Source organism: Anoplophora glabripennis, unplaced genomic scaffold (assembly GCF_000390285.2).
Source record: "Anoplophora glabripennis isolate ALB-LARVAE unplaced genomic scaffold, Agla_2.0 scaffold65, whole genome shotgun sequence".
Classification (NCBI taxonomy): domain Eukaryota; kingdom Metazoa; phylum Arthropoda; class Insecta; order Coleoptera; family Cerambycidae; genus Anoplophora; species Anoplophora glabripennis.
Window position 1 is genome coordinate 1,492,385 of NW_019417609.1, and position 24,968 is coordinate 1,517,352.

The 24,968-nt window shown below is 30.9% G+C and overlaps 1 protein-coding gene across 1 annotated transcript; it reads right to left on the reverse strand.

Annotated features, from left to right (window-relative positions):
* Positions 1-24,738, reverse strand: LOC108904428 (SPARC). Its single transcript, XM_018706980.1, has 7 exons — positions 24,632-24,738; positions 9,990-10,075; positions 7,095-7,224; positions 5,548-5,810; positions 3,942-4,144; positions 242-389; positions 1-183 (listed from the first exon to the last, which is right to left on the reverse strand). Exons 2-7 carry the CDS (start codon positions 10,053-10,055, stop codon positions 139-141), a joined length of 855 nt encoding a protein of 284 aa, XP_018562496.1. The 5' UTR covers positions 10,056-10,075; positions 24,632-24,738; the 3' UTR covers positions 1-138.
* Positions 24,739-24,968: the final 230 nt, after the last annotated feature.

The following is a 24,968-nucleotide window of genomic DNA, read 5'->3' on the forward strand; positions in this document are numbered from 1 at the left end:
TTTCAACATAATATAAAAATATTTTCAAAAAATATATTTTTTAACTAAATAGCACCATTTCATTCTGCAACAAAGATTGAGTATGTTAAAGTTATGTTGGCATTTCCTAAATCTAACAGATTAATGTACAATTTAGTATTATTCCTCATCAATAATTTCTTCACACTTGTCTTCAATTTCATCCTAAAAAAATTATAGACAGTAGTAGTGAATATTTACATATTTAAAAATCAAAATATACCTCTTCCAATTCTAAACATTTGGCCCACTCCTTAAGGGTAATTCTGTGATTATTATCACTGTCACAAGAATTCAAGAAAGGTGCGATGCAGTGTTCCAAAGACATTAAGGGCGCACGGATGGGGAAAAGTTCATGTCGAGATACTGATCTGAAAAACATGAGAAAACAATAAATTAATAAAACCATATAGCATATACACAATGTTTCAGGATTAATTTATCAAATTTAGAATCTGAATTTGAGCTGTCGAAATAAGACAAAAAGTACTATTAAGGAATGTCCTGGAATGATTCATTTTCAATATACAGAGTATAAACAGGGTGTCCGCAAATTTCACCGACAACGTTTGAGTGCATATTCACGACGATAAATAATTACGATCTATGAAAGAAAAGTTACATAAAAATTTTTTGGTTTTTGAGTTACAGGCCTTCAAAGTTGTCAAACATAAAACTAATTTAATTAATAACTTCATAACCCTTTTACTGATTGCGTTAAAATTTGGCGCACTTTTTTTGGACTATTATGGCATATTATTTGTTAAAGCTTTAGTCAAATCGATATATTGGGTGATAGTTTTCTCCGGTTACCTCTCCTTCTCTTTAGCGGTCAAAACTTTTACAGTGGTTGTATTTTTTTAAAATGGGCAGCAACATTGAAAAGTCGTTTTATTTAAAAAATATATTGTCTCTTGAGAAAATCGCCTACAGAAAGCCATTCTTGAGAAAAATGTTATTATTTGCAGGTCTGTATGTTTCGGTTTACGTAGCAGTGTCTCGGATTTAAAACTTTGAGTTCAGTAGGCGATGGAAACAAGATGTTGATTGCTGTGCTTATCAGGTACTGTCATTATTGTCGTGTTTCTTTAGGACTCTCATCACTCAAATTATGAAAATTTACAACTCTGTTCCTAGTATAACAAAATTCATCGGTACAAACCAATTTTTGAAGCAAATTATTATCTTCTGTGAAGCCTTTCACCAACCAGCGGCTAAATTGTAAATGTGCATTGGGATCTCAATTTTCAAGTTCTTGAGCAGAAGTTAAATGAAATGGTCGAAGAAGTTGATTATTAAAGTTTTATAAACATTAGTTTTACATACATTTAATTCATTAATTGTCTTAATACACTGCGGACACTTCATAACTTGCATGTATGAAGTGATGAGAATCCTAAAGAAACACGACAATAATGACAATACCAGAGAGTCACTGAACTCAAAGTTTTAAATCCGTGACACTGCTATGCAAACCGAAGCGTACAGAATAATGCTACTTTTCTCAAGAATGGCTTCTGTAGGCGATTTTTCCAAGAGACAATATTTTTTTTTAAATAAACCGACCTTTTCTATGTTGCTGCCAGTTTAAAAAAAAATACGATCACTGTAAAAGTTTTAAGTAAGTAATGGTACTTGGGTGAATGAATGATCTAAATAAAAGTAAAACTGTGCTGAATTCAGTTACAGTATAATAGTGCTTAACTGACCCTGATTTGTTTTGTGACTGAACATGATTTTTACACGTTATTTTTATACTACATTTTAGCATACATATAACTAGGTACCCAAATGCAGCATTCACGCAAGGGCAACATCTTTTAAATATACAGTATATACTTAACTTTTATTCAGCACCTACTAAACACAAAACATTACTTATAGTTACTGTCAGAAAGCAACCTACATATCTGTAAAAACTATGCAAGCAAGACTAGTGTTACATTGAATGAAATATCACAGGAAACAACTTCTCAATGGACTAAATCCACAGCCAGTAGGCCATAAGTGAGATGACAATTAATAAGTTTGAATAATATGTCTATGCCTGGTGGTTCTACTGGCAAATGATATTCCCCCTTTTCTATACATATTACGAATGTAATACAATACTGATTGGGTATATATTGCTTTCTACGATATCATTAGATAAAACTTCGTTTCACCTTGCTTTTACAATACCTACAAATTAGTATGCCACCCTCTGATAGTAGGTACAAAATAATGATTTATGCCTGTAGCAATGACTTTTAAGAGATCACACTTTGTAGGTTATATGTCGCCTACATTTCACGTTTTAATTTCCAAGATGTCTGATGTCCCTGTTTCTAATTTATATGTTTAAAACTGATTTTTCTAGTTTTGAATATTGGTTAGAGGAAAAAATATTCAGTCCAGAATTGTTTATTTATTTGACAACTGATATTGTACAAATACATCAAATAGTGACAAATATACTGGGAATCCCTATCACTTAGACCCCAAAAATACAATGCTACTATAGGAATTTTGAAAACTGGATCGCTTTTACCATTAATTAGATAGTTTTGAGGATAGATCAATAGCGGAAATTTCATTGTAACTCTATCTTCCGATGTATTTTAGAAAATGTGATTTTTTTTTTAATTTGAATGACCTGTATCTTCACGTGCCTGTACCTATTCACTAATAATAGAACTTTGTTTAATTTAACCACCCTAATTCAAATTTTAAATTTCGCTAATTAATCCCAAAGCACCTTGAAAACTAATTGCGAATTAATAAGAGAATGTTTAACCATCGTCTGCTAAATCGCAGCACCAGTGCTATTGCAAAGCTTCAGTTTATCTAATTGATTATGATTTAGGAAACCTACACAGAAAACTTTTTGTAGGAAATTATTGTGGGAAATTTTGAATTCTGGATTGAAATACTCATGTGGACTGTTACAATCTGTTTTTTTTTTAATTATACTAAGCTGTTATAGGTACCTTTGAGGTAAAAATAAAACTATTTTACATAACTAAATTCAAATAAAAATAACACACATATATACAGTGTGATTGATTTATCTTGCTAAATGTGTTTTTCTTGAAATCAAACGAAGATAATTCAGTTCTGAGAGCGTTGTTGTATTTCTATAGTGTTTCTAGCTTCAAATAGATAATAAAATTTGAATTATCATATCGCCTGGTGATGATCTGTTAATTTTTTTTCCTCAGCAATATGCCCCTCTTTTAATGCCTCTATAAAAAACTTTTAATTGTAATTTTTTTTATTTATTAGCATTTTTTATAATTTATTTTTTTATAATTTCATCAAATTTAGAGATATTGACAGTTAAAAACTACTTTCCTAAAATTCTCAGGTACATGCCTCGTCTGTTTTGATGGAATTGGAAACAACTTTTTAAATTGTAAGATATTGTTAAAATAGTGTACTTTTTATTATTTCAACTAGGTACTTTAGAGATATTAACTAATTTAATTTATTCTGCAAAATGTGATTTTTTAAGATTCGATAACCATAAAATATTTAAAATCAATTTTTCCATGTATTTCAATTTTTCCATTAAAATCATTATTTATAGACATCAATAATTATTATTAGTCAAAAGTAGAGGTAACGTTTTGCATGGAGTTACTTTAAAATTTTCTAATAATGGACAAAGGTTATCGATAAATTTATCGGTCAAATGACAAAAGTGACATTTTCCAGCCAGTTACCTACCGATTTTTAAATGACTGATTGTTTAAAAATCAATATTTTCAACTGTTAATATCTTTCAACAAATCGGTAAATTGAAAAAGTCTTGCAACTAAAAGTTCTTCCCAGTGGCATAAAACAGGGGTGTTTGTGAGAAATTATCAGTGCCACTGGGTGGTGCGAATATAATTAGAAATTAGATTAATATTTTTCTGTAAAATATATGCGCTTATACGAACCTATCTGGTGGATGTCCATCCAAATCACAGAATTTCCAAATAGCAGCATTAGTCCAGCGGCGGGTCATATTTGATTCGGCCTCACGTTCCATAGTTAAGTAATGAGGAGTTAATTCCTGACGGTCAGCTAAATCTCTCATAATGTTAAAGAGCCAATCACGCATCCTGCGAGGAAAGTCAGCCATTTCTTCTTTAGTACATTCCTAGCAAAATAAATTATTCAGTTATACTTATAGGCAATCTTGGTATTATCATGTAGATAGTCTAGATATATCTCTTTCTCTTTTCATTTGTTCAATTGGAAAGACAAAAACCATTTCAGAATGTTAATACTAAACTTGATTTATATCCTTCCATTCTAGTGTTGGCAACATATACACTACAAGAATTTTTGTTGAAGTGTTTAGGTTTTGAAATTTCATATCGACAAGTTGCTGATTGCGTGACCTTTTTTGTTTCTAGAAAGAGGACCTGCATATAGTGCTTGTAGCCCTGGGCCTCACCATAGGTTAATCTGGCTCTGTATGGAAATATGTTTTACACAGCAAGAAACCATAGATCTAGTACCATAGACCTCCATGGAGTTCTTCATTTAACTTTAGCCTTCCAATTAGGCTCCACAGTTTTGACAACGACTCATTCACATAGCTCTAGCTCCCGATTTTTCCCTTCTCTTACAAGTATAATTATGAATTTCAGACCTAAGAACTCACAATTTTCAAAATAATTTATCAACATATGCAAGATGTTGGTAATAATAAGAATATAACGTAACAAAATTTGGATGTCGTTCATACATTTTGTTGATTTTAGATAATAGATGAGCTGTCTCAGTTCTGATAAAGGTTTCTAGCATATTCAATAGTTAACATAAAGCCATATAAATAAAAATAATTTAAGACCTTAAGTAAAATTATAAGCATGAAGGCACATAGTTAAGCCATTAAGAAAGTTTATATATTAGATTTCAAATACTTTGATTAAAATAGCAATAGATTTACCACAAACAAAATTGCTATGGTGATAAGCTATATTGTCTGTGGATTTACAATATGCTAAGGGTGACTCTGCCCTAAAGAAATGTACTAGTCTTAATTTTGGAACTAGTATGGGGAGAGGAATAGCTATTTTAAGGTAAAATGATATTATGTTATAATGTTGTAAGCCAATTCACAGTAATGTCAAAGCCTTTTCTCTTTAGTCAAAATAAAAGATTTGTATCAATGAAGCTTCTTTTCTTCAGATGACTATGGAGAGTATATAAACAATAGGGTGAGAGGAAATTCGTTTTTAGTATAATTATCAATACCAAGTTTTAAAGTTGGAAGCTATATATGATATTAAGATCCAGGCGAGGAGCTAACTTGAGAAGCCCATATATAGCCAATACCAGCAAGAGTGGTACTGATGATAGGAAGGTGAAATTATGATTATTAAAGTTAATTGTAATTATTGCTAATAAAAACATAATAAAATTTGGACACCAAAAATTAAAATGAAAGTGTCGAAACTAATAATATAATCTCTTAGGATACAATAAATTTCCTGAGATTTACTTTAGACATTTCATATTCACATACATATCAAATTGTTTTAAATAACTTACTGGCATGTTTCTACATTCTCCGTAGTATTCGATATGGACATGCTTATATTGCTCTCCTTTGCATTCTGGGTCTCCCTTGTCACATAAGCAACGTTGTTGGTACACAGCACAATCAGACGACCAAGTTTCATTGTGGTTGGAACAAACTTTTCGACGTGACTCTGTCTCAACAGGACAGTTTGGTATGCAAACGCATTGAGATTCCCCTTTACTGTCTACTTCACAAATTCGGCCAGCACCACAATGAACTTGAAAACATGGATCTATAAAAAATATCAGATATTAGATTGGTTGAAATGTAGACCAGAATAATATTTTAAATTATTTTATTTTAGAGTTGCAGCACCCAGGACTATAAAGGTGTAAGTCAATGGACTGAATTCTGCTACAACAGATTCTGTATATGGATCTTGTTAGAGGCTACTACAATAAGTCTATATGCTGCAATATTTCTGAAAATACTGCCAGACGTCTTTCACAAAAAAAAGTAAAGTAGTACAAAAAAATTAATATATTTATTACTGAATTGGGACTTGTATTATTATTATTTTTTTTAATATAATATACATTTAATATATTTATGTTATTCCAAACCAACAATTGTAGTTAACTTAATTTTATTTGTTATTTTAGATTTAAATTCGTCGCAGCATACCTTTTATAAATTTTCAATAATAATAAATGGGATCGTTCCAATCATTTTTTAGAAGACGATTCTTAACTCACATAGAGAATTCTAACAAAGAAGAAATTAAAAAACAACCCCTCACTGATCTTTGCAGTCAAAGAGTTTATTTGTATTCTTTTAAATAATTGTTTTGTTTCCAGTGTGGCACGGTTCGATAAATATCCAAACAGTTAAAAACATTAAAGGAAATATTTGAATCTAAAAGTAAACGGATAAAGAATAAAGTTGTCTTTTCTTTTTTCTCATTAAAAATATTTCCAAGGATGAGAGGGGTTGTGGCATTGTTTAGATACTGAATATATTTGAAAATGTCAAGTTGTCCCAAAGATAAGCAAAAAAAGTTTACACATATCTTGGTCGGAAATTGCACTATTTCAAGGATGTGGGTTTTTATTTCTTTTTAACAAATATCCAAAGATCTATGTATGTATAAATTTTGATGTAGAAACATTGTATAAAATACTACCTAATTTATTATGTATTATTTTTTATATTTTTTATTATTTTCAAATACATACATATTAAATACATCAGTGAAATTACAAAAGAACATATTTAATCAAAATGTTCGGCAAAGACAGTCCTACTAGTTAGGCAACCTAACTATTATGTCTCTACTGATGATTGATCGAGTCAGTTACTGTTAGTGTCAGTAGTAATATTGTAAATATTTCACCCTTAAAAGTTGTAAACTATATGTATTATACTGTCCACTAGTTTAATAGATTAATGTTCTTCATTAGTATATTGCAAGTTAATATTAAAGCCGAAATAAAGTTTATTAACCCTGGGTGTCAACCGAGGCAGTCAATGAGAATTTTCCGAAACACAAAATATAAGAAAATAACTAATAATTTACCTATTAATGGTGTTCTGTTATCAATAACATCGTCAGCTACTTGTGCTGGTGTGTCTGGTACATTTTCCTCACTTTCAACAATTTCTTCCACAACTGCTGCAGGTCTCTTCCTATACTTTTTATGTTTCCTCTAATAAAAAAATAAGAGATCATGTAAACTAATTTAAACACAAGAACTTAAAATCGATATGTTTACAAATTAATATATGGCCACAATCCATTATCTATTAAATGACTGGCTAGATGAGAGTTACTTATTGAAATTGTGTATTCAAAAGAGCATATTATTTATTAGGTGTTTCCATCTGTGACAGTTGGTTATGTTACATAAATTTTAAATTTTTGACACTGGTACTTATTAAGAAAGCTTATTGCTAACCAACTGCATGATGTAACTGTGAATAAATATCATTATCATTACTTTTAACAATTTTCTAATTCACCGATTAGTAGGTACTAAAAAGTATTGCCCGTTATATCTATTAAAATATTCGTTCTAATGTAGTTCCCACTTCCCAGCTATCTACTATATATCATCTAGAAGCAATATAAACAGGTGTTCCATAAAAAAAATTGATAATATTTGCAATTAAGTTTATCAATTTTTATTTTTTTATTTTCAGAAGTTAAAAGTTCAGGACACAGGCAAAATATTAATGACATTTTTATTTGTTGTATGGATCAACCATAAAAGAAAACATAATTGCAAAAAAATATTTTTTCATCACCGTTTTAAAACTTATCTATATTATTCTGTATAAAACAGCAACAAATAAAACAATAAAAATATATATACGTTTTTTGGGTTGAGATCAACTAAAATTGTAAATATTAATAAGGTGTACATAATATAAAAAACTAAATGAGAATGCAAAAATATTCTACGTAGTTATTACGTATTATGATAAAATTCTTTATTATGCGTTTGTTTATTTTTTTATGTTAATTGAAAGTGTCATCTACGCAAGGTTGAGAACCCGGCGGTTTTAATCAGGATGCATTTGCCGGATTGTGCAAAAGTCTTGTATATTTTAGAAAATATACAAACATGTAAAATTAAGGACATTTGGCATCCTGCAAAAAAGCTTGCAAAGACGCAGAACAATTTTAATGAAAAATTCACGCAAATGATGAACGTCCACCGAAATTAATTAATTACAGATTTTATACTTTTCCGATATCTTCAAAGACAAGTAAGTGATGATCTTGTACATCTAAATAGGTACTAACATAATTTAACTTTTAAAATAATAGTTCATATTCTTCAATTCATTAACTTCAAGTTGATTAAATAGACCCCGAGAATGTAATAAATTAGTTTCATTATTGTTAGTGTTCTGGAAACAAAAAATTTATACAAATTAATATTTTTTAACTACTGCTTCCATATGTTGCAAAAAATTTGTCTTTCTCGCAATATAATATCACACTTCAAACAATATGCTTAATTAGCATAACGGTGTGTGTTGGTGGTGTAGGTCTTATATTACACCCACAAACCCACATAGAGAAACCTGTCCCAAAATAGTGCATATGCAGGTAAATTTTATCTGTAGATTTTAGAGATTGACTGTCTGCGTCGACATGAGTTGAGTTACCGCCCATAATAAAATTTAATTGTTGCGATGTATGCAAGAAGAGTGTTTTGCTCAGGCAAGACCAAGAACAAGGCTGTACTTGGAAGAATCTCTTTCTGGGAATCAATTTGCAATGGGATAATAAACGGATGAAATTCTTGCAAACCTATAGTCATGTCAATAGTTCATGTGAACCAGGAACATAGGTTTCATTATTCAAATATGTAGCGTTTGTGGATGGGCAAATAATGTGAAGAACAGCTAAAGAGGATACAGCTACAGTCAGAAATAAAAATCGAAGAAAACACATATCTGATTTACATGCTAACGAGATTATAAAAAATGTTTAAACAACTGTCATTGAGCGTGAAGAGTTCGTAAAACGGAAAGTGTTGAAGAAATGGCCAAATTAACAAAAGTTACAATGAAAACCGCTGCGATAAAAGCGCGGCAATGCGCAGCATAACCCGACCACCAGTCGTAATTCAAAATCCTACTAATCGGCTAAGCGATCCATCACGTGGTACAATAGAAATAGAACGAGACATTAGCTTTGTTCCTAGTAGAATCCAAAACAGTTTCCAACAGTCAGACGCATGCGCATATGGATGTAATGCCTACATAATTCATTGTTTCGAATCAAATGCGATTGCGTCGGACTGTTGGAAACTGTTTCTAATGCACTAGGAACAAAGCTATTAACAACTTTGACTGGTCACTGGTCTGATCGTTCACTTAACTAATTCTTATTAGAATACTGTTTACTTGATCTAAGCCAGAGATAATTTAATATTCTACTACTAGTGCCAATGCATGTAAATGGACTGAAATTGAAAAAATAATTTAATAGACTTATTTTTACAATTTAGTATACTTTACTTTAGTACTTTAGTACTTTACTTTATTACTTTAGTAAAGTACTCTAGTACTTTAATTTAGTATACTTTTACTTTTTAGTACTTTATAGTGAGTATTAAGAAATGTTTTATTAAGAATCAAAATATTTTTTTGCCTAAAAATATCCAATCCCTTAGATCAATATAAATAATGGATAAAAGATTATTGAAATCCATAAAGTTAATAATTATTGATTTAATTAAAGGCGGTAATAAGAACCAGTTTCCTAAGTTTTCGTAATTATAAACTTTCTGCTTAGACAAGGAATATAAAGGAATTATTTAGTATTCTCTGTCCTTTCAGATTTGTTCTGTACTTTTCTTATATTGAGATCTCATCAAAAGTTAATTTTACTGCATAACACAGTTTCATTTGATACAAAGTAAATTTCTTAATTTACAGATTATAAGATTATACTCACAACTTTCTCAGAGGAAATGTCGCTGACCAAGAGAATTAATACTATCGACAGAAGTAGGAACCTCATTTTGACTGGTGAAAAGTTACCTGTAAACAGAAAGCATGACAAAGAATGTAGATGTAATAAAAAAAAACAGTTCATATTGTGCCCAGTAAATTACTTGTAAATATATGTTAAAGGATTAAACAGGACAGCTTCCTTAGATAAAAGTAAACCTATTTAGATCAAGTTACCTTAGTTCAATACAATTTTGCGTTCATTAAAGTTACAAGTTTAAAAAAATATTATATTTCATTCTATTTAGGTATTAGGTGTAAGCAAGTTTCTGGGATAACCAATGATATTTATAGGCTTATTTAATATTTAAAGCATAAAGGTCTGAAACGGTTTTTTACCTTATTTTTTGGTTGATACAGATATTCAGAAAGTTCAGATACTTTACTTAATATAAAAAGATATGTTTGTTGCATGTCGCTAAAATAAACCGTTGCTGGGGAAAATAAATTTAAATTTTCTACTATTGTCAATTATATAAAACCCCTCCAAACATTTATATAAATATTTATCAAAACATTTACATAAAACATTTATATAAGTATTATATTATTTTTCTAATTTTTTAATTTTATTTTGTATTGTTAATATGTTAAAAACTATTTTGTCAGCTATTTTATCATTATAAATTAATATAATGTACAAGTATAACGAACAGTTATTTAACAATTTACAATCAAATTTTCAATACGATAAAGATAATAATACAAGGATATTTTAAAAATTATCACACATTTGATTCTATTTATCTCGTGAACTAATAACTCTGCAGCTTGTGTTAGATACTGAGAACCTTTTTTATAGCAAATTTAATTTTCTATTATTTAGTCATTTATGAAAAAAATGCAAAAATCGATAAAAATTAACTTTAAGATTTTTTATCAGTGAAACCGTTCAAGTCGCATAGATCCTACAATGGGCCAGATTCAAAGAACAAATATTCCCCTACAATTAGTGCCTATGGACAATAAAATAACGTGATATAGATAACTTTAAAAAACCGGAAGTTTACGTGTTATATGAACAGGAAACTTTTAAAATCAATTAGCGATTATACTTAAAATTGAAATTAAGAGCTGAAATTTGGTGAACATTGAACAGTTTTTTCTAATGTTCAAAACAATATTTCATCAATGATGCAAAAACAGAAAACGATCGCTTCAAACGAAACACCCTACTATACAGGGTGATTTCACGTTAAATAAAGAAACTGCAGGAACAGATTAGTTGCCAAAAAATAAGTACAGTTTGCTCTATAAACTTTTTTCCTGGGGGACGTAGTATTCGAGATACAGGATGTCTAAGTTTCTAAAGAAAATTATATTTTCTATTATATCTTCATAAAAATGCACTGAACGATTTGAATGAAATTTACTACAGCGTATTCACTTAATTAGACCTTTTATTGAATGTTAACCTCGTGGCATTAACCACTGGCGTGCTACTGAAGGTAAAGCTTCGTTTTTTTAAGAAAAAAATATGCCACTGGTGGTTTTTTGCATAAATAATGTTAAATTCAAGTCCTGTAACGTTAAATAAATGAAGTGTTTTTTAATAGTAGCAGCCATTTAGGAGGTAATTTTCTTATTGCCGACAATAATGCGCAAACGTCCACATACTCATATTTGTTTAAAATCCATCTGCAAAAATTGTTTCTTTTGTCTGCATTATCAGATAGTAAGCTTTACGATAATCTCGTTTTAGTATTATAACTACAGAGAGATCCAGAATGATTGAAGTGTATGGAGATCGCAGCCTGTGCCTGTCTCTTGTCAATACTAGTTTTTATATGCTAAAGATGGTGTTAGAAACAGGCTGCGTTCCCCAAAAGCTTCAATCATTCTGGATATCTCGGTAGCTTTAATTATTCCTGAAGCTGCAGTCCATCTTGGGACTATGAACACGAGACGAATTGTTGCAAAGAATAGCGGAAAATTGTAATCTCCTCAGGGAAAATCATACCTTGAAAAGTTCCTCTATAAATAGCCTGATTAGAAGATGTCGGAAGTCTATTGATGCGGAAATATTTCGTTTCGACCAATTGTTGTAGGACTCGTTACTTAATTACTTACCAGAGCTATTTGCTAATGTTATTTTATCATTTATTTTGATATTTTTTGCAGATATAAAATTATTTCTACAAAAAAACGCCAATGGCGTATTTTTTTCTTGGGAAGAGTTGACGGACGCTTTAGTAGCACGTCACTGGTTAAAACCAGAAGATTTTCATCAAATAAACGGATTCATTTATTAAAAAAATACAATAAAATGATAAAACAAGCCCGAAATATTTCCTGAATGGCTGCTACTACTAAAAAACAACAAAAGACATTTTTTATTCATTTAACATAACAGTACCTGAATGTAACATAAGTGACGTATTTTTTTCTGGGAAACGTTGGGTGGCACCTCCAGTAGCACGCCACTGGTTAAAGCCACCATGTTAGTACATACATTCAATAAAAGATCTATTTAAGTGAATACGCTCTACTAAATTTCATTCAATTCCGTCAGCGCATTATAAAGAGATGGCAGAAAAAATACATATATTTTTTTTTGTAAATGTTAACACCCTGTATCTCGAATACCGAGCAGGAAAAAGTTTATAGAGCAAACTCTTCTTATTTTTTGGTGATGAATCTAGTTCTGCAGTTTCTGTAGGTATTTAAAGTGAAATCACCCGTATATCTATCTATGTATACAGGGTATATCTAAATAACACCTAAAAATGTAAGGGGCGATTGTACTTTTTGAAATTTTTTCAACCCTGAAGTATTTTTGTATTCCATTGCAAAGAACAGGCCACTAGATTTTTCGGGAAAATACACTCGCGTTAAACAGCTTATCTTTTTAAAAATGCATTGCAATACATTTAGATTATATGTTAAATATAATTTTTAAAAGGAGTTTTATTGAAAAAAAATATATAAGAAAAACTGTCATAGGGGTTGATTACTTCAGCCCCTTCCAAACATACTTCAGCGTTGAAAAAATTTCAAAAAGTCTAGTTCTTTTGACAGATGTTTCCTTAGCTTGATATGCATGGAAGATAAAAATGAAACTTTTTTTTTTGAAATTTTTGGAGGGTCGTAACTTTTTAGGGGTTTTTTCAAAAAATTTTATACCAAAGACCCCTATTAATTTTCACCAGGGAATCGCCCCTTACATTTTTTCGGTTCGTTTTTTTTATTACTTTAACGAATTTAACTTTTGAGGAAACATCTCGCTTTTACATTTAGTAATTAACTATACCACTACCACCGTGGCAGAACAATAAATTTTTAACAAGTTATAGACTGTAAGTACATTCTAAACAGTTTTGTCCTTGTATCTTTTACATGTTCTATTGTCAAGCTGCCAGTTAAATATTTTCTTTAGGAGTTTTCTGTCTTTATAACAAATGATGTTAAGTATCGCATCCATTCATTGATATTTTTTACATGTAGTTTAATTTGTAATTCCTTCAACTAGTATAAAATTTGAAATCCCAGAACCCCAAAAATACTTCCGGAACGTTTTGCCAAGTTCAACAGTTAGTGCAAATGTTATGCTCGTAACATCTGAAGGACTGTTATTTCATTCGATGACATCATGCTTTATTTCAGGCACTTTCCATATGACCAGATTTATGGGTCGTACTCAACAGCAAAGCTAGGTAATAAAATTCCAAAAATAAATGACAAAGAAAAATTTTATTTGAAAAATTCAATTTACAGACGTGGTAAATGATCGTTATTCGATGAATGTATGTTGATGAAATACTTACCTACAGGATGTCTTACTTATTAAGACGAACTCTTTCGTATCTCTGGCAATATCAATAATACAAAAAGTATCTTAAATAAAATAAGTCACACCAAATCAGTTTCTCTATATTTTAAAATTATTTCCTCTTCGTTGTTATTTGATGTTATTTTAAAAATTGACTTTTGCACAAACCGTGTGCACTATCATCGCAAATATCAAATATCTCCGAAACTAAATATGAGAAGGAGATACGGTTTTCGCCATTTGTTTAAGCATGTCAAAGTATATCTTCTGCATTGCATAAAACATTACTTAACATATTCCAACTACATAAATTGTAATTATGGGCTTTCAACATTTTTTTAGATGATACAGTATGTTAAAATAAAAGTTTTGGATAATTGATTTTTTCTTAAATGGAACCATATTGTAGATGTAAAATTTAATTTTCTTTGGATTTTATTAAGATATTCGAGGTTTTTCATATTTTTTGTTACTGTTTGTCATAGAAAACTGATGTTACAAAATAGTACTGTTTCCAATCGAAAATAGTGAAAATCTACGTTTTTCGTGTAAATGACGCCCCAATTGGATGAATCTCCGGATTTAACAAAATCTAACTTTTTGTGAAGATTTATAAAAACTAAAGTTTTTTTTAGAAGATATGCAAAACTGTCAAATGCAAGCTTCCACCAGAGACAGTGTATAACTAAAAACCTTGATAATGCTGATTAGAATTTTAAGAAACGTATTCGTGTTCAACAAAGTATTTTGAACAATGGGTATTATTGTAGATATTTGAGTGTTTTACTAATAATTTACTGTCTTTATGAACAATTATTTTTACGAATTAAGTAAGTAATGCAGAGGCAAGTTTTTTTTTCATGTTAGAACGATGGTGAGCATGCATCTTATTATTATTATTTTTGAAAATATTTGATATTTTCGAAGATACTGGAAATGCAAATAAAAAAAAACTCATACAAATAACAACGAAATGATACGATTTAGAAATAATACTTATTTATAAAATTAGGCCTGTAATTCAAGCTGAAATTCAAAAATGAAGTACCTAATGTGCAAAGTACTTTATTCGAAAAAAAGAACTAAAGTAATGCTCAGAAAAAGTGAGACAACCTTTATTATCGAAAGTAATTTTAAAATATAATGAAATTGATTTGGTGAAATTTTTATTTGTAATTTATATTTGTATTATTGATGTTACTAGAGTTATAAAAGAGTATGTCTTAAGTGCCTTAATACAAATAAAAATATGAAAAATACATAATCATCGATAATCCTTACTTAATTTCAGATAAAATTTTAATAAGTGGATCATTTTCTCAATATGCCAAATTTTTCAATACGTAACAACGCGTGTAGGAAGGGTTATCATATCCGCCATACATTGTATACAGGAAACAATTGGTGATAATTTGTCTATACATAGATTGCAGTCATAATTTCTTTGTGTAAAATATATCATCATTATTTTTAATTGACATGCGTACCCTAAAGTGCTCAATGCCACTACAAAACCAAAACAATTTAGATTACATTTTCATTTTATTTATTTTACTATTATTTTGATGAGTGAATGTCGCGTTTCTATAGATTCCCAAAGAATATTTAATGAGCTTAAATGGTGTGACAATTAAGTAAATATAATTCAAGTAAATTCCGTTTTTCACAAAAAATATCCACATTAGGTATCAATATTTTTCAAGTATTTGTTAGTTAATAAATTCTATTCAGTTTTTTGAATTTTTAATTATTTTCCGAGTATTTTTTATACAAATAAATAACACAATTTTTTTTCGTCGTGCCTTCACGTTAACTGCGCTACCGTTATCCTCAAATGTCCAAATTAGATAACCCCTAAATTGTGTCGTTATAAATAATGTCCCAAATAAATGAGATAAAGTAGTCGTGATTATAGAAATGTTTACAAACTGCTCATCTCATTTGATGGCAAAATCTTGTTTCATATTTCACAATCAGCTTTAGTGGGTTATTATAACTGACAAACTGACCACAAAGTACATAAATATCCTGAAATGTGATTAAAAATATATTTTGATTGCTGATATCATAAGACAAAATTTATTTATAATTCATCTTAGTTAAAATATTAATAAATCTGATTATAGATACATGATATTAGAATACCTATAAGAATAAATTTGATATGACAGAAAATATATTTCAATTTCTATAAATTGGTAAACAAATTGTAACCAAATAACCTACCAATAGTTGAATGGGGCAGAAAACAAAATTTGGTTATAATACTGAACCGCAAAGGAAAGGTTATGCAGGCGCTAACTATATTACTTATTTAAATTTGGAATAAAATAGTAGCAAAATATTATTAAACTTCAAGTATGAATGACCAGTGAAAAGCTTATTTTATATACTATAAAGCAATGTATGTACGTATGTGAATAGTACCAGAAAGAAAACGAAATATCTTAAAGTTATGAAACTTCAGAGATGCAATTGAAAACAAGGTATTCATTAATTGAATTGAAAATAGAGGATCCTCGCATATTGATCAAAGTAAAAAAGAAGACTAATAACATTACTTTAAACATTACTCTTGATAAATATTTAAACCATACTACTTCCTTATTTACGTCATATATTTTAACGAGAAAATCTCTTAAATGTATGGATACTGACTGTAATATAAACTAAAATTCGTTGAACCGGTTACTACAGCATACATACACAACATCTTGAACACATAAAGAAAACGCGGGTGTACAATGTGTAATAAAATTCAGGAATATTAAGTGTAGAACAAAAATCAATAAGTGGTCGTTTACTATTTTTGAAAAAAAGAAATTCTGTAACAAGTTTGTTAAATTTCACGTTCAATAGTTTTTGAGCTATAACGTCGTAATATTTTGTTTTAAATTTTTTAATTTTGGATTAGATTGAGAATTGGATACAGCTATAGCTTTATATGTACCTGTGTACCTACCTACATTGATACTATAAACGTGGGTTCTATTACTTAACATTTAGAAATTATGAAGAGGTGTCCCCAGAAAACTTATTTTTTCAATTAATAAGAGATCTCAATTCAAAAAATATAATTTTAATTGAGCGTTATAGAAAATATTTAAAAGCATTAACCGCGCCATTATTCCATGGCTAGAAATTGGCCTCAATGATTTGGGATCGAGGGGGATTATCCCTCTTTATCCTGCCTCATCTCGTGTAGGCCTGGACAGCCTTCGTAGGTGGGCCCCATCCGTCGTCTACCCCGACCGCAAATGCGGCCGGTGTAGGCGCTTTGTGGGACCTCCTTTTTTCCTGGCTGGGCCCCGCCGGCTAGGGCCCTTTCTTCTGGCGTCCTTCTTGCTTCGCCGGCTGGTCTGTGTAAACCCCGGGGGTAGTGTCATGTTTATGTGTGGTATGGTTGGGTAGGGTAGTGCGGCTATGCAGCCTGGGATGCGCTTTGCTAAGGTGGCCCTTAGGCTAGCGCGGGAGGGGAGGGTTAAGGAGGGTATGGGGGGGGGTGTGTGTGTCGTTGTCTTCGTTTCTTGATCCTGGCTGTCTCTGAAACAGAAAAGGTTAGCGGGCAGGGGGGGGGGTCATTGGGGGTCACCCAGGGTCAAAAAGTTGGTGTCTAGGTCTTTTGTGTTTGTCGGCTTGCCTGAGGAGGGGATTGTCATGTCTAGCGGCTACGTCAAATCGTTTCTCCGCGTTTTGTCTTATTGTCTGTGTAGCGTTTGTGTATTGTAAGTCTCGTAATATGTCAGTGTTTCTTACGTACCAGGGCGCGTCGGTGGCCGTGCGGAGGGCTATGTTTTCCACAGCCTGTAATGACTTTAAGTGGCTTTTTGCCGCGTGACCCCACGCCGTGGAGGCGTAGGTTAGCTGCGGTTGAAGTACCACCTTGATAAGCGTTCGCTTATTCCTTAAACTGAGGGTGTTTCCACCTTTGAGTAAGGGATAGAGCCTAGCCCTGGTGGTCTTCGCTCGCGCCACCGTCTCCACGATGTGCGGTTTCCACGTGAGACGCTGGTCCATCGTCACGCCCAGGTATCGTGTTTGTCGATTCCAGGAGATGGGTTCCTGGGATAGTGTCAGTCTGTCGAGGTTTTGTGGGATTTTTCGTTTGGTAAAAAGGATAGCCGAACTTTTGTTGGGATTAATTTTGACTTTCCACCTGTTGCACCAGGTTTCAAGTTGGTCTAAGGAGCTTTGGAGGAGGTAGACGGAATATCTAGGATCTACGGATTGGGATGTGATTGTCAGGTCGTCGGCGTATAAGTATATGTTGGTGTTGGGGGGATGTGGGATGTCGGAGTTGTAAATGGTGTATAGGTGTGGGGACAGGACGGTGCCCTGGGGGAGCATTAACCGATAACAATAAATAAAGCCAACGGAAACCTTTTAGACCTAGAAGACTTGAACAATGGGGTCATAGAACGAGATAATGCAGATTTCTTCTGCAAATGTTGCTCAATTTGAACATTAGTTATAATAATTATAGATGTCATTAAAGTCTTTAAATGTTTTTTATAATACTACCTACCTTCAATTAAAATAATGTTTGTCTGAAACTGAAATCCCCAAGTGATTAATAGAAATAAGTTTCCTGGGAAACACTTCATAATTTCTAAAAAAAAATTTATTAAAGAAGTGTATGGTCAGAAATTCATTGTTAATTCAAAAGTTAAAAAATGTATCTTTAATATGCTGTACCAAATACTACGAAAAAAATTACAGGGCGAACTTTTTGGAGAGGCCACAAAAGGATAGGAATTTTTCCGGTAATGTCCTGGAATTTTGGAGTTCTGACTGCAAGAGTTTTCATTTAGTGACTATATGGTGTATATCAAAAAATAAATTAATTCTCGTAAATGATTCCAAAGTAAAAAACTGTAGCTAAAACGAATTTTAGGAAGGAATTAACAAATCACTCTGTATATCCCCAAATTTTGACTCGGGGCATTTAATTGATCATCCCGTACTTGTCTAGGTTGCCTCAATCTACTATTACAGTATGTATAGTTTATCATGAAACACACTAATGTATTTACTTTTGGCCAGTGATATAATACCCTGCTGTTACAGTAAATTTATCATATCGTCTAAATCTAATTTAAAGCTAAAAAAATATTTTCTCCTTACCAATCTTTTTAATAAGACGTATTGAATTCAGTTTTTATTCAGTATATTCAAACGGATTGTTCAGTTTAAACATAATGCTAACAGTAAACTGTTTCCATTAAACTTTAAAGTAGAGTGGATTTATTTATAGATTTGTTTACTTAATGTTTTATATACAAAATAAAGGAATATGGGGTTTATTGGGTTCATGCGAATTAATCGTCATTATTCTAAAACTGGGTTAATGTGAAAAAAAAATTGGTATTCGCATTATTACGATTTTGAAATATTTTGCTTTTACTGTTGACTACTATCGAAATAAATTAAATAGACCCCTGACTTTGGAAACCTATAATAAGAAAACGTAGGGGCCAAAAAATTTGAAACGGGATAACGAAACTAACTGAAATTTTAGCACACAATAGAGTGATAGTGAGTATATGGTCCAAATTTCATATTTTTTTGCCCCTACGTTTTCTTAAAATCGGATTCCAAACTCAGGGGTCTATTTCATTTATTTCGATAGTAGGTACATGCTGACAAAATAGTCTTCGAAATCAGAATATATCTACATATAATATACATACATATACAGGGCTGGAAAATCCGAATGGTCCATCTGCCTTTACATTAGAGCGACAAAGTAAAGAAATCCGTGCAATAGACAAGGATGGCTATAGTGAAGACGTTTCAGAATCTGAATAGTCACCGACCGTTTCGGGTTAGAAGTGGGAGTGACTATTCAGATTATGAAACGTCTTCAATGTAACCATCCTTGTCTATCGGATTTCTATGACTTACTTTATCGCTCTCACGTAACGGCCGATGTACCATGTACTTTCCGAACCTGTAATTATAATACCTACGAGGTTTTCGGAAAAAGTGAAAATTATATTTTCATTTTATTTATAAATTAAATAATATGTGATTTAGAATTAAACCATAATGTTATAATTTATTTACTGGTTCCTTTGGGTGGTTTTCCATTAAAGAAAATTGATGTTTCGGCAAATATTTGACAAATGATTTATTTATTATTTTATTGTATTTATCAACTTTCAGTTGAATATGTACTTTTCTATGCAGTATAAAATTTGATTTGATAGGTATGTACGTGAAACATTTATAAGCAGTTTTTGGGCTTTTTTCATATTATATTTTAATAAATAAATGTAAAATTTCTTCTTCTGACATCTACTTGTTTATTTTCATGAGTCCAAAGGACAAGTGCAAATTGCAGACAGAAAACTGTATAATTTTTTGTTTGCAATTTTTATAAAAGTAGGTACTTTCGCGAATAATTAAAAGTACCTATAAATTAAATAAGTACATCTATAACGATCTGAAAATATGAAAACAGTAAAATCCTATTTTACAAAAACATTTTTACCATTTGTTCTGTGGTTTGGAACGTGGAATTATTTTGATTTTAGATCATAAAAAAATTAAAAGAACAGTTTAATAAGTTTTTTAAATAATTTGCAGATTCTGTAACTGCTTTATATGTATACTGGGTGACATGGAACAAAGTGCAACGCATAGCACCACTTGATAGAGGACCTCAAAACATATTAACAGTTACTATACACAAAAGTCTAAATTTCTTTTGTTTTCGAGATACAGTGTTAAAGAAATTTTAGAAAATAATGATTTTTTTTATTACTTTCAACTAAGTGGAGGGAATGTACTGACGATTTATACATAATATCCTTTACAAGTTGAAAACCAGTGGCGGAGTTACAGGCTTCACTATGCTTAAATCAAATTAATAAATGAATACAGCCCTCTACATATTACTATTTTAACATGTTGCGATAGGTAACATAATTCCTATTAAAAGATCCTCTCAATTTTTTAACTCCGCCACTGGTTGGCAACCTGTAGAGGATATTATGTACCCACTGTCAGTACATTTCCTCCACATAATCAGAAGTGATAAAAAAAAATCAATATTTTCCAAAATTTCTATAACACTCTTTATTTGGAAAACAAAAGAAATTTAGACATAAGTGTAGAGGGAGTTTTTATATGTTTTAAGGTCCTCTATCATGTGGTGCTATGCATTGCCGTTTTTTCCATGTCACCCTGTATGCAGGGCGTTTATTAAGTACATGTACAAACTTTAAAGAGTGTATATTTGACTAAATTTAATATAAACAGTTCGTATGAACATGGGTCAGCAACGGTTTGGTTCTTGAGATACAATGTCCAAAACATAAAATTTTTGTTTGGTATTTTGATTATATTTTTGTTCAATATCATGGAAATTTGTCAAAATTCGGGAAAGTGGGAATATTGATGATGAGAATCTCAAATATTTACTTAGTTTTTTTGTTTAATATTAGAGGACGCCACATGCAGTGTTGTACCTGGATTTAAATAACCATAACATTTTTGTGTCGCACTGTATGTCATTTTGACTAAACATACCTATTCTCCATTCAATTTTAAATACTCTTAGTATTTGTCGCTGAAAGCAACCGTTTTGTAAAAAAAGAATTTAAAATTAAACCTGCGTTGGAATTTTGAATTTTGTAAGTTGAATCATAAAAAATTATTGAAAAATAAGCGAAAAGAATCATGTATTATGTTACACTATCACTTTACAAATTAATATCATCAAATTGACGTTATTAAACAAACATAATCAAAATATCAAATAAAAATTTTTTTTGGACGCTCTGTATCTCAAGAACCGAGCCGTTGCGGACTCATGTTCATATGAACTTTTTATCTTTTAATTAGTCAAATATTCACCCTTTAAAGTTTGTACAAGTACTTAATAAACACCCTGTATGTACATAAATATAATTGTAGAATCATAAAATATATATGACATGATGTAACAGACTTGAATTCGATTAATAAAATACGACATATGTTAGTTCTATATTATAATGATTGCCAATGTCACTTGCGAGTCATCTTGTTAAATATACAACACACTTATTTGTGATCCACCACAAATGTTCCAGCTCCTATTTTTTCTGTTAATCTTCGAGATATACCTACCGCATATAATAAAAGTTGTATGAAAGTTTTTGAATTTTATTGCAGAAACATTCGAACTGGATTGATCTGGATTGAAATATTAAATCAATTGTTTATAAGAATCCTAATGATTCTCAAGCTGCCTTGTGGCAAAAAAAAAGAAATATATAGGGACATGATATAAAACGATTTCTTTTTTTAGGTTTAAACAATCTATTTATAAAATAATAAACCTATATACTGAACAAAATGGTAGGCACGTTGAAAATTAATTACTTATGAATTAACAAAAATCAAGAGGTTGTATGTAGGTCGGAGGAACGTGGCAGCCAACGCACGTCACGTTTCCTACCTATCCAACGATTTGAATAACGCATATTTGAAGTAAATATTACAATAACTTGACACAAATTGTTAGATTTTGTTTAATTGATTTTGATTTAGTCCTTACCGAAATTAGATAATCTTGTATTTAATGTACATACAACTTTATATTTGAAAAATGTTGAAGATATGAGTTTCCACAAGGTACAATAAGGCATGACAATTTTCTGTAAAGAAGTTCAATTTATTATCTATGTAAAGAATTTTCACCCAGTTAGGTAAAAAATGACTTTAAAACTCTGATGATATCAACTTTTGGAACAAAATAAGTTCGGCTGTCGTAATAATATTATGTCTAGTTCACTCTTGCTCTGTGATCTATTATTACTTATGAAACACGATATACAGGCTATCCCCAAATTTCACTGACAACGTTTGACTGCATATTCACGACGATAAATAAATACGATCTACGAAAAAAATGTTATATAATTTGTTTTTTATTTTTGGGCTTTCAAAGTTGTCAAAAATAAAACTAATTTAATTAATAACTTCATAACCCTTTTACCGATCGCATTAAAATTGTACACATTTATTTGGACTATTATGGCGTATTATTATTAAAGCTTTAGTCAGATCGATATACTGGGTGATAATTTTCTCCGGTTACCACTCCCTTTTAGCGGTCAATACTATTACACTGGTCGCATTTTTTTCAAACGGGCAGTAACGTTGAAGAGGTCGTTTTATTTAAAAAAAATATTGTCGCATGAAAAAATCGCCTACAGAAAGCCATTTGAAGAAAAATGGCATTATTTGCAGGTCCTTATGATTCTGTTTGCGTAGCAATGCCACGGATTCAAAACTTTGGGTTCAGTAGGCGATGAAAACAAGATGATGATTGCTGTGGCTATCAGGTAATGTCATTATTGTCGTGTTTCTTTAGGATTATCATCACTCCATACATGTAAATTACGAAAATTTACAACTCCGTTCCGTATAAAACAAGATTCGTCGGTGCAAAACAATTTTTGAAGCATATTATTATCTTCTGCTAAGCTATTCACCAACCAGCGGCGTTAGGATGGTCGAAGAAGTTGCTTTTTTAAAGTTTTGTGAACATTATTTTTACATACATGTAATTGTCTTGATAAAATGAGGACACTTCCTAATTTGCATATGTGGAGTGATGAGAATCCTAAATAAACATGACAATAATGACATTACCTGATAGCCACAGCAATCAACATCTTGCTTTCATCTCCTACTGAACTGAAAGTTTTAAATCCGTGACACTGCTACACAAACCGAAAAGTACAGACCTGCAAACAATGCCATTCTTCTCAAGAACGGCTTTCTGTAGGCGATTTTCTCAAGAGACAATATTTTTTCAATGTTGCTGCCCGTTTTAAAAAAATGCGACCAGTGTAAAAGTTTTGACCGCTAAAAAGGAGTGATAACCGGAGAAAACTATCACCCAATATATCGATTTAACTAAAGCTTTAAGAAATAATACGACATACGTTCAAATAAATGTGCCAAATGTTAACGCGATCAGTAAAAGGGTTAGGAAGTTATTAATTAAATTAATTTTATTTTTGACAACTTCGAAGGCCTGTAAACCAAAAAGTTTTTATTTAACTTTTTTTCGTAAATCATATTTAGTTATCGTCGTGAATATGCAGTCAAACGTTGTCGGTGAAATTTGCGGAGACCCACCCTGTATATTTATTCTTTCAACAGTTATAATATTAGAAATGAACCGAAAATACAATTTTTTAAATTTGTTTATTTGGTGATAGAAAAATAAAACGCGAGTGAAAAAAGGAGCGCATATTTTCGATATTTTGCGCCTTTCTATTAAAAAAATTATAAATCCCTTTAAAATCATTTTGTTCTTTATAGAAAAGTAATTGACAACATTAACTTGTGCGTTTAATAGCTGTAATAATTATAAATGAACACCTAATGCGAATAAATGACAAATACAGAACTGTACAAAATTTCTTAAATTTATCAAAATTATAAAAACTCAAAATTCTAAATTAATTACGCTAGATGCGTCTCGGTGCTGTAATATATAAATATGCAGTCTATAGTTATAGGTACATTCTTTATAGCTAATATTTTATACCGCCTACATAATTTTAATTTTTATTTAGGTATAGTCGTCATAACTATCGAAATGTAAAATCTGAGATGTGCCGGTTTTTCCTAGTTACCTGTATTTTAAAAAGTTATGCTTTGCATTAGGCGCAAGTTATTTCTAATATCAACTTCATACACAACTCTCGTTACAAGAATGACATAATCGTTAAATAAATAAATAATGAACCATTTGTTTATGGCTAGGTAGGTTTACTAAGTAAATCAACGAAGAACCTTATATGTACACTTACCAGTCCGGTCTGATACACTGTTACTCAGTCCGCACTCAACTCAAAACTGCAACTGAATGTGAATAATGAAATGAAAATCTTTCTTGGGGAACGAGCAAAAGAGAATAATTATTATATTATTGCTCCACACAGCGCCCACATCCTGAGCAAACATAAACTTCCCGATGAAGTATTTCCATCTCTCTTCTGAACATTGATGATTGCATAAACTTTGTACTGGAAACGTGTAAACAATCTTATATAATCTGAAGGCGCAAGTTCACCAAATGTCCATACATATGCGTGACCTATTACGATGTATGATATGTTTTTTAATTTAGATTCGCAGCTGATGACA